This window comes from Mytilus galloprovincialis, chromosome 4 (assembly GCF_965363235.1).
Source record: "Mytilus galloprovincialis chromosome 4, xbMytGall1.hap1.1, whole genome shotgun sequence".
In the NCBI taxonomy this organism is placed as follows: Eukaryota; Metazoa; Mollusca; class Bivalvia; order Mytilida; family Mytilidae; genus Mytilus; species Mytilus galloprovincialis.
In genome coordinates this window covers 61060324-61072462 of record NC_134841.1, presented here as the reverse complement: position 1 = coordinate 61072462, position 12139 = coordinate 61060324, and the positions used below count along the sequence as shown (strand labels likewise).

The following is a 12139-nucleotide window of genomic DNA, read 5'->3' as shown; positions in this document are numbered from 1 at the left end:
ACTAAAATGATAAGGGTGCATCTCTAGTTTGTACACGGTTATCATGTGACCAATACTTTCAAGTATTGTCTCTATACTTTACATTACCTTTGAAAGATTCTTGTTTGTCAGGGTCCAAGTAAATATATGTGGATTTATTCTTCTCTGTATCAAACACATCAGTGACTGTGGAAAACTGGTTTCCTAAATATCTTATCTCTAAATATACTACAGCGCCACTGAAAAATGAAATCATTCCAAAATCAAAATTTTATCCTCATGTCCTCATACATCAAGCATGAGTTTCTCCAAATCTTTGAAAGATTTGTGTTCTTTTTTCATCTTTTTTAGGGTGAGATGTGTTATATTTTAAAAGTGAGATTTAGAAGAAAAAAAATAACTACAAAATATCTGTATAACTATTTGAAAATAACTACAAAATGAGACAATCCTATATAGATTAAAATTTTGAAATTGTATTTTTAAAAAGATGGAAAGCTCAAACCTAAAACTACAATCAGCAAAAATGAAGCTATTACATGTAAAAATATATACATGTTTATGCATATGAACTTTTAGTTCTGGATCAGACCACTGAGAATGACTTTTATTTGGTTTATTTATCATTGATGATATGCAGAAGAATATGCCACTCCACTCTGAATCATTCAATCTGGACCCTTAATTGCTTAACGCAGAAGTTGTAAAAAAGGAACTAAACTTTAAGCCATCTGTTTGACAGGGACATTGACCAAGTCAAATATTTCACTTGAGGTGCTTAATTGACCAGGAAAACAATGGCACAGATACATGTATTTCAACAAGGATTTTAACTTACCAAATAGCTGAAACTGTGAATTCACCCACACAATCTATGAAAAGAAAATATTTAAAGTAAATTTAATACATCCTACAAATTCTAAAGCATAAAAATGCATACATATTTGCTGTAACTGTATGATTTTTGGTAGCTTGAAAATCTACATATCTGTTGTTTAATAATGCTCTCCTACATATGTTTATCACCTGAACAGAGATTTTCAATTCCTTTTTTTTTCTTTCTTTCAAATAATTAAAAAAAAAACCTTTACTCTTATTTTGAAAGTTTATAAGTAAATTAAAAATACAGTAAGGTTATTTCTACATACTTCATTTAAACCAAAAAAAGATCTTGTTTGAAATAAGATTTCTAGTTTATTATAAGGTTGTTTTGACAAGCAAGCATGTCTTTTAAACTGTCCATTAAATCATCAACAAAGGCAACTCATACTATTTTTAAATCATTAAAATTAAGTCTAAAGGAAAAGAACAACTAACTTTCAACTGTATTTAGTATTGTTTTAAAACTCACACTGTATTTTCCTCGTATGTTTTTTCCTGGTATGATAAAGCTGTTTCCTTACAAATAAAGTATACCGTCCAGGTCGATATAGCTTGTAAAGTAGACCACTGAACATACAGCCCGTAACAGAGAAGTGATCGAATTGATGTTTCTTTACCGTCAAAATTAGCTACGTTATAGACAAACTTAATTGCGTAGTGACCGAACTATTGGTACTTTAACGTTAAAAAGATTGACAATGCTGACAAACTTTCATGTGTCGATAATCAAGTTTAAGACCGATAATATTGAAAATAATTCTAATAATATGAAACAAAATATGTTCATGACCATTTCGATTGGGCGAAAAGTAGTCATTTCTTCAAAGTCAGAACAGAAAAGAAAGATTTATGGAAGGACGTCTTGGTAGTATTATTTCCTTTACAATTTTACCCAAAACTAAAAGAAATATACTGGTAAACAATTAAAAAAGTGTTTGATAGGAATGAAGTCCTTTATTTTTTCGGACTACAATGTGTACCGTATGTGTGATGTTTTCTCATGTGTATACACAAAAGGGAGGACTGGTATTTGTACTTCTGTTAGAATATGTCTTCGTCCGTTTCACATGCCAAACTTTTTTCTAGTACAGTTTAAACGGGAAAATTTTGTTGAGAATTTTTTTTAATATGACAAAATAACGAGCAAAACTATTTTGTATGTAAAGTAAGTATGTAAAATTTTTTTGAAGTTAAAATGTAACAAATCGCCAGGTGCTGACAATTTGTTAAATGAGTATTTTATACATTTTAAAGACATTCTCGTACCTTTAATTGTGCAATTGTTTAATGTAATTTTTGAAACTGGATATATGCCGAAACAGTGGTGTAAAGGAATACTTATTCCTGTGCATAAAAAAAATAATGTAAATGTTACTGATAATTATAGAGGTATAACACTAAGCAGTTGTTTCTGCAAACTTTTTACTACTATTATTAATGAAAGGCTTACATTGTGGGCTAACGAAAATGACATTTTAACTGATGCTCAGTTTGGGTTTCGACCCGGTCATGGCACAACTGATACTATTTTTGCCTTACAATCAATTATTACTAAATATTTGGGATTGAAGAAAAAACTTTATTGTTGTTTTATAGACTATAAAAGTGCTTTTGACAACTTGAATAGAAATTTTTTATATTATAAGCTCGCAAAATGTGGTATAAGTGGTAAACTTTTTTCAATTATTAAATCTTTATATGATAATTCTATGAGCTGTGTAAAATTTAAAGGTGAATTTTCTGACATATTTTCTGTAGAAAAAGGAGTATTGCAAGGGGAACCATTATCACCTATACTATTTTCAATGTTTTTAAATGATTTTGAAAATGAGTTTATTAATAGCTTATGTCTACCAGTAGACATAAAAGAACTTTCATTGTTTTTATTGATGTATGCAGATGACACTGTTATATTTTCCGAAACTATTGATGGGTTGCAAAATATGTTGAATTCACTACATAATTATTGTAAAAAGTGGAAACTTATTGTAAACACAAGCAAAACTAAGGTGGTTGTTTTCAGAAACGGTGGTAAATTACGAAGCGATGAAAAATGGTTTTATAATGGCGAAATTATTGAAGTTGCTGATCATTATTTGTATCTGGGTGTTATGTTATATTACAATGCAAAGTTTAATCAAACTCAGTTAAATATTGCTGCCAAAGGCAGAAAATGTTTATCAATGTTGTATGGTAAAATAAAACATATGTGTTTAAATGTACAAACAAAATTGTATTTATTTGATGTCTATGTATCACCTGTTTTATTATATGGAAGTGAAATATGGGGTTTTCATAATGCATCTGATATAGAAAAACTTCATATAGAATTTTGTAAAAATATTTTGACTGTTAAAAAATCCACTGCTACCGCAATGGTTTATTCTGAGTTGGGAAGATTTCCTTTATTGATATCTCGGAAAGTAAAAATATTAAAATATTGGATTCGTCTATTACGGACGAGAAATTGTATTCTTAATGCTATATATAATGATATGTATGATGAGTGTGAATCAGGAAATAAGTCATCATGGGTTAATAATGTTAAATGTATGTTACTTAGCCTAGGTTTTGGACATGTGTGGTATGCACAGAATGTTGTATGCGAAGAAGCATTGATTATTTTATTCAAACAAAGGCTTATTGACCATTTTCTTCAAGAAAGAAATATGTTTTTCGATTCATCATCAAAATGTACTATCTATAAACACCTTGTGGATAATGTTCAATTGCAGTTTTATTTGACAAAAAATTTAAGTCCACAATGTATTAGATTTTTAACTAAGTATAGACTGTGTTCTCACAAATTGAATATTGAATATGGTAGATTCATTAAAAAAGCAAAAAATGAAAGATTATGTATCTTATGTAACCAGGGTGACATCGAGGATGAGTTTCATTTTATTTTAAAATGTCCAAAATATGAAAATATTAGAAAAATGTATATAAAAAGGTATTATTATACAAATGCATCTGTTTTTAAATTAGTTCAATTATTGTCAACAAAGAATGTTTCGGAATTATCTAATTTAGGAAAATATCTGAAATACGCCACAGATATAAAATTTTCATGACAATCTTCTGAATGATTTATACTATGTAGTCTTGCCTCCTATTGTATTTAAAATGTTCTGTTATGATATACATGTACATATTTATGATATACCTATAAGCTGTATTGCTTTTGGTTTGAAATAAACTATGAAACTATTTCTTGCAATGGCACACACAGAGAATATTTTTTTTTAGTAAAAATTAGTAAAAAAAAATTTCTCCAAAATATATCATGGCCAGGACCTGACAGTTTTTAGCAGTGTACAAATGAAAATCGTCCGGAAAACTGCGCTTGCTGTCATTTTGAGGTATCTTGCAACATTTCATCTATTACCCATAAACAACATAGGTTCTCAATTACTAAAAAAAATTCTAAAAGATAATTTCAAATCAGAGTAAACATATTAACTTCCTTATATCCAGTCGAATTTGTCTATAGGTTACACAAAGCTGGTTCTTAAAACGTTTGTATCAGGGAAAACATTTTTCTTTGACTTTTAAAACATGTAGGGGAAACGGATTTCCTAACCATTCACATATAATATTCCGTATTTCTGAGTTTTTGTTCGATAACGTAAATTATACGACTTTTTTATGACTACGTGAACTTGTGCCATTTATTTTTGCTGGTCTTTAGGAAGACAATTTACAATTGTGCAGTGAACGGAGGCACTTATACATAACCTTATAATTCTGTTTGGAAACAAAAATAAATTCCCAATATATAAATATACATGTATGAATATACATGTATTTTATGTCGTGTACATGATTGGAATTTGTAGATATAACTACCGCACAGAAAAAGTATCATGGATTTCGAGGCTTTCATATTCAAGGTTTTGAATTCTACCCTTGTTTAATACCTGTGGAGACCTCTACAGTTCCTTAAAACATCAACTCCTTTGTATTTCATAATATGTGTCATGAACAAAGACATAATGTTCGATTGAATAATGATTTCCTCGTAACAAATGATAGAAATTTCGGAGATCCCGTATTTGATCCTTTACCGTTAAAATGAAAATGCCAATGACAGAGGTTGATTATAAAAAATGTTTGACGATGTTAAAAAAACTTCGACTTCAACAATGAAAACTTACACGTTGGACATGAAATATTTTGTCGATGAAGAAAATTAAATTATGTCACTTCTGAAATAAGTTTGTCGATAACGTAACTTATTCTGACGGTAAAGAAACGCGAATTCGATCACTACTCTGTTACGGGCTGTAACAGGATAAATGTTTTATTACAGGTTTTTAGTGCCAGAATCCATCATTTCAAAATAATCTGAAAGTAAAAGAAATAAGTTTGATAAGAGGTTAAGTTAAATAAATGCGAGGGAGTCTTAGATTTAGGATACTCAAGAGCTTTTACATCAACTTTTGTTAAGGGAGTAAAATCCTCTTGGTTGTGAGTTATGTCCAGTTTGAACATTTCCCCCACAATATTAGTTGGAGGTTTCAGTCAACATACTCAAGGTTCAATAAAACCCTTTTATTCGAAAAGTTTCTATACTTCAGAAAGGAATATGAGAAATAATATTATGTATGTAGTAGGCAATCTGGACCTGCTATCTACCTCAACTTATACTTTTATTCAATTTTCAGTACTTAACAACATGTAAATCTCCATTTTAACTTTAAGGAACAAATGTATACTTTTTTTAATGTTTAATGCTCAAACATCTAACATATTATACAAGTTAATAAGGTTAAATAACAATAATTTAATTTTGGATGTAACGTGTCTTCTGATTGGCTGATATTATTTTGTTATCAGCCCATAGACATAATTTAGTCATGTGACCGTGACGTCATCAACGCTTTTTCATGGTTTTCTACGGTTTAAAATGGTATTTAGAATTAAATTATAAGAAATGACTAACATTTTTTCTGTATATTCGAAATAACAAAAAAATGTGGTGCACACTGTTAAATAACCCGCTACGCGCATTATTCAGTGTGCATCAAATTTTTTATGTTATTTCTTCATAGACAGAAAAAATATTACAGTCATTCCTTAAATATGTAAGGGGACATAGTAACTGGAAAAAAATATACATGAAGTAGTAAAAATCAAAGCAAATGATTAGGGATTAAAAAACATATGATCCTAATCAAATTGAAATTCTGTCAAATGTCTTGACCTTATTCCCAAATAAAAGGGGTTACAAGCCTACTTTTGTAAATTTAACTTAAATTCTCAACAACAACTGTTATTTTATTTTTATTTTTATTTTATTTATTTTTTTTAGGGGGGGCGGGGGGGGGGGGGTATGCCTAAAGAACTAACTGTGCCCATGCAATAGTTCATCAAATATAGACAAAAATTACATGTTTCTTGTCCAAATTATTGTCAAGGAATATTTAAAAAACTTTTTTTTAAATAAACCATTAAATAAATACAACTGTGTCAAACTCAGGTCTTTGTTTTTTGCCAAGGAATATTTTGTAAAATTTAAAAAAAAGGATTGCATAACAATATACAGGTAAGAAATTTTATATAAAGTTAACTAGAGGCTCTAAAGAGCCTGTGTCGCTCACCTTGGTCTTGTGCATATTAAATAATGGACACGGATAAATTCATGACATAATTGTGTTTTGGTGATAGTGATGTGTTTGTAGATCTTACTTTACTGAACATTCTTGTTGCTACAATTATCTCTGTCTATAATGAACTTGGCCCTGTAATTACAGTGGAAAATATTTTCTACATTTACAAAAATTTATGAAAAATATTAAAAATTAACTATAAAGGGCAATAACTCCTTAGGGGGTCAATTGACTATTTTGGTCATGCAAACTTATTTGTAGATCTTATTTTGCTGAACGTTATTGCTGTATACAGTTGATCTCTATCTATAATAATATTCAAGATAATAACAAAAACCGGCAAAATTTCCTTAAAATTACCAATTCAGGACAGTAACCTAACAACGGGTTGTCTGATCCATGTGAAAACATCAGGGCAGATAGATCTTGACCTGATAAACAATTAAACCCTGTCAGATTTTCTCTTAATGCTTCGGTTTTTGAGTTAGAAGCCAAAAACTGCATTTTACACCTATGTTCTATTATTAGCCGTGGCAGCCATTTTGGTTGATTGGTCAGGTCACGCCACACATTTTTTAAACAAATTACCCCAATGATGATTGTGACCAAGTTTAGTTTATTTTGGCATAGTAGTTTCAGAGAAGAAGATTTTTGTAAAAGATTACTAAGATTTACGAAAAAATGGTTAAAAATTGACTATAGAGGGCAATAACTCCTTCAGGGGTCAACTGACCATTTTGGTCATGCAGACTTATTTGTAAATCTTACTTTGCTGAACATTATTGCTGTTTACAGTTTATCTCTATCTATAATAGTATTCAAGATAATAACCAAAAACAGCAAAATTTCCTTAAAATTACCAATTCAGGGGCAGCAACCCAACAACAGGTTGTCCGATTCATCTGAAAATGTCAGGACAGATAGATCTTCACCTGATAAACACTTTTACTGCTTGTCAGATTTGCTCTAAATGCTTTGGTTTTTGAGTTATAAGCCAAAAACTGCATTTTACCCCTATGTTCTATTTTTAGCCATGGCGGCCATCTTGGTTGGTTGGCCGTGTCACGCCACACATTTTTTTAACTAGATATCCCAAAGATGATTGTGGCCAAGTTTGGATTAATTTGGCCCAGTAGTTTCAGAGGAGAAGATTTTTGTAAAAGATTACTAAGATTTACGAAAAATGGTTAAAAATTGACTATAAAGGTCAATAACTCCTAAAGGGGTTAACTAACCATTTTGGTCATGTTGACTTATTTGTAAATCTTACTTTGCTGAACGTTATTGCTGTTTACAGTTTATCTCTATCTATAATAATATTCAAGATAATAGCCAAAAACAGCAAAAATTCCCTAAAATTACCAGTTCAGGGGCTGCAACCCAATAACGGGTTGTCGGATTCATCTGAAAATTCGAGGGCAGATAGATCTTGACCTGATAAACAATTTTACCCCTGTCAGATTTGCTCTAAATGCTTTGGTTTTTGAGTTATAAGCCAAAAACTGCATTTTACCCCTATGTTCTATTTTTAGCCATGGCGGCCATCTTGGTTGGTTGGCCGGGTCACGCCACACATTTTTTAAACTATATACCTTAATGATGATTGTGGCCAAGTTTGGTTTAATTTGGCCCAGTAGTTTCAGAGGAGAAGATTTTTGTAAAAGTTAACGACGACGGACGCCGGACGCCAAGTGATGGGAAAAGCTCACTTGGCCCTTCGGGCCAGGTGAGCTAAAAATTATATCCACTTGTGTCTCTCTTGTGCACTCTTTTCAAACATATTTTCTATAGGGTGTAATATTATCTATATATACACTTTATAATTTACATCATGTGTACATTAGGTAAAATTCAACAAAAACGTTATCTATTAACTTAATTTAATACGGCGAAAGAATATATCAAGTTGTTGAGTTACCTGCGCATAAAACTTTGTGTTTTTAAATATTATCTTCGTTTTTAAGCACAAGTTATATATTACCAATATTATACAACAAAGTAACATAGAATAATTTGGACAACACAATCATGGCGTTTTCAAAATCGGTTAAAAAAAGTCAGATACCTATTAACTGTCATCTATGCGATACTGAGAAAAACATCAAGTGGAAATGCATTGACTGTGAACTGCTAATATGTGATAAGTGTAAAGATGGGAGACATCTTAGAATTAAAAATGCACAAGACCATAAGGTCATAAGTATAAAAGACATTGGTTTACACAGTGGAGAATTGGATTTTACAAATATCAAATGTCCAGACCATACTACACAATCTTGCTGTCTTTTTTGTAAGATTTGTGACAGTCTGGTATGTCCGACATGTGTGTCCAAAGTTCATAAGAAACATGCAAATGACTTAATCAAAATCAGTGAAGCCTATCATATGAAAAAAGACAGACTGAAAAATGGACAAAGTAAAATTCAAATGGAAGTAAAAAAAGCAGTCGCAATAAAAGAACAATTGATCAAGCGTAAGAATGCTGAAAATGCAAAATGCAGCAGAGTTATCCAAGATATTCTGAATCATGGAAAAGTGATGAAAAGTGACATTGACAAATACATTAAAGAATTAAAAGATGAAGTTGATGAAAACCTGAAAACTATTTTCAAATCAATTGACACAGACCTGAGTATTGTATCAAAATCAATGAAATATTCTAATGAGAAAAACACTGAAGTCGAGGGTTTAATAAAATCCACAGAAGTCGCAAACTTTTTTTCTGATGTAAGAAGAATGGAAAAATCCATGGAGGTACCAGTACCAAAAACACAATCAACCTACAATTCCATACCTAATTTTGTACCAAGGGAGATAACTCAATCTAATATTGGGGTGCTACAAAGTGAAGAGAGTCCAGAGGAATTAACTGTTGCATTTAACATTATTCAAGAATATCAAACAAAACTTTCTGCAATAACCGATATTGTTCCTTGTGTTGACAATTCAGTTTGGATATATTCATATTTAGATTCTTGTATGGCAAATGCAATACCTGCAGGCAAAGAACTCAAAGTTCTAAAATCTAAATTTAACATGAAGGTCTATGGTATAGTTATAACCACATCTAATAACATCCTTCTTTCTAATGGTACATCCAGACTATCCAGACTACAACAACTCAATAAAACCAATGGTAACATATCTAACACCGTATATAATGTGAGCCCTTTAGGTCCTACATGCATCTACATTACCAGTGGTAATAAAGTTATAGTAGGAGGTTATCATGATAAACTAGGAAGAGCTGTGTTTGTAATGAATGAGAAGGGAGACCATGAGACTGTGTATGAACATGATAAACATAATCAACCTATATTTACCTATCCAAGGAGTATAACCAGTACCAGTAATGGGAATATACATGTAGTAGATCGTGATCATGGTGAAGAAGGTAGAGTGGTAGTTTTGACAACAGGTAGTGATGTTATCAACTCATATAAAGGCCATCCTGAAATAAACAAGATCATACCATTTAAACCAGCAAGAATAGTGACAACACCAAGAGATAATGTCATAGTGACTGATTTGGATACTGACATAATACACATTCTAGATAGTAAGGGAAACCTAGTGTCATGGTATAACACTGCAGACATAGGAATATATTATCCATACTCCCTTGCATTCACTCCAACAGGACAACTCTATATAGGATGTGGTAGACAAGCAAGTAGTACAGTCAAGGATGCAAAGATTTATGAAGTGACTTGTTCGGGATGTTAAGAAAAACATGTTTCTCATAATTGTTATAGACTTCTAAACACTTGATATGTGATAAACATTGTATTAACAAAACTATTGTAATTTTAATAACAATTTTAATTACAATTTCATATTGCCTTTCTTTTTAATGAAAAGACTAACATGGTGTAACAGTACTATGGCATATATATGTCAAACAAAGGTTGTTTTGTTAAACTTGGTTAATATTTTCACAGCATTAACAATATTCAGTTGGTTTTGTTCTCAAGTCCAGTAAGTGGCCTTGTGTACAGGTCCAAATTTCTGTGAAATGCCACATTCTTTCTTTAATGGATGGTTTTGTGCAATACATTTAAATAACATTTTGCAAAACTAAATCAATTCTAAAATGTACATGTATAGTCAGTGTTGATTTTATTTGATCTGAGCTCTGTTAAAATTATCAAAATTAAGAAAAATTCGTAAGGGTTCCGTGGAACCCAGTGTCTTGCCTAATTTTGCAGTTAATCGCAGACACAACAAAAATGAGGAAAAACATCAATAAAAATTTCCCTCTTGATACTGTCTTTTGATTGATAGAAGCTTCCAAGTTTGGTAAAATCCAGGATAGCTTATGAATCTAATAAATGTTTTATAATTTTAACTGCAGATTGTATGTAATGTTAACTGGAAGAAAATCTAAGTCTATTTATAAGTAAAATACGGAAAAAGTGGAATTTGTTTTTTACAAAATTTACTTCTGAATAATAACTTATGATCAGAAACAAGCTTTTGTCCAAGTTTGGTAGAATTCAAGGATAGTTTAAGAACATTATAAAAATTAAAAAAACTTAAACTACAGAGTGAATGTTTTGCTTCTGGCAAAAAACTAATTCTATTTATAAGTAAAACACGGAAAAGTGGAAATTTATTTTTACAAAATTTTCTTCTTGCTACTATCTTATGATCATAAACAAGCTTCTGTCCAAGTTTGGTACAAATCAAAGATAGTTTATGAAAGTTATTAAAATTTTAAAAACTTTAACCACAGAGTGAATGTAATGTTTCCTCGCAGAAAAACTCAGTCCATTTATAGGTAAAATACGGAAAAAATGGAATTTTTATTTTACAAAATTTACTTCTGGATACTTTTTATGATCATAAACAAGCTTCTGTCCACGTTTGGTGGAAATCCAGCATACAGTTTAAGAAAGATATTAAAATTTCAAAAACTTTAATCACAGAGTGAATATTTGTGGACGCTGCCGACAACGATGCAGACGACAACGGAATGTAGGATTGCTTAGTCTCGCTTTTTCGACTAAAGTCAAAGGCTCGACAAAAAAGAAAAAGAAATTCATACTTTGAAAGTCATTCATTCTATAGGAAACTTTTTCAGTGCCACAGCTTTCTGGTCTTTAAGCTTGTACCACCATGCATTTGCCTGACTGACTGAGGTCCATTTTGGGTCTGTTGTTAGAAAAATCTCATCTGTCAGAAATACACAATTTTTTGGTAGGAAAATCAAGATTTCCTTTACACATTTATTATGTGTATCAATATCGAGTATTTGTGTTTGAAGTTGATGTGGCAAACAATAAATTACAGTGAATAAACATCAAAAGCAACTTCAAAAAAAAAAATTAATACTAGTATATCATAATTAAAAAACAGTAAAATCCACTAAAAAAAAAATACTGAAAAATTGTTCTTTATCTTGTTAAAAAAAAATAGAAGCTCTTCTTATTGGTAACAATACCATTCTCCACATGCAGCACATACTGTTTGGAAATAGCCAACATATGCTCTATGAGCAACATATTGATGGGTGGATAGATGCATTGCTATTTAATGTCCAGTGGAAAGTTAAATCCATGTTATGTACTAATGCAATAAGAATATGAACCCTGTTCTTTACTAGACCGACACACTGAGTCAGATTCATTGATCCATGATGCAAAACATCACCAATAGAATTGCTT

At 30.9% G+C, this 12139-nt stretch overlaps 1 protein-coding gene across 1 annotated transcript; it reads left to right on the top strand.

Moving 5' to 3' along the window:
• Positions 1 to 8709: 8709 nt before the first annotated feature.
• On the top strand, positions 8710 to 10410 carry LOC143070686 (uncharacterized). The gene has a single exon (XM_076244886.1). The coding sequence runs from the start codon at positions 8859 to 8861 to the stop codon at positions 10197 to 10199; it is 1341 nt and encodes a 446-aa protein (XP_076101001.1). The 5' UTR covers positions 8710 to 8858; the 3' UTR covers positions 10200 to 10410.
• The last annotated feature ends 1729 nt before the right edge of the window (positions 10411 to 12139 follow it).

Coding starts and splice junctions, on each gene's coding strand:
- LOC143070686 (XM_076244886.1), top strand. CDS start 8,859: ATGAAAAAAGACAGACTGAAAAATGGACAAAGTAAAATTCAAATGGAA.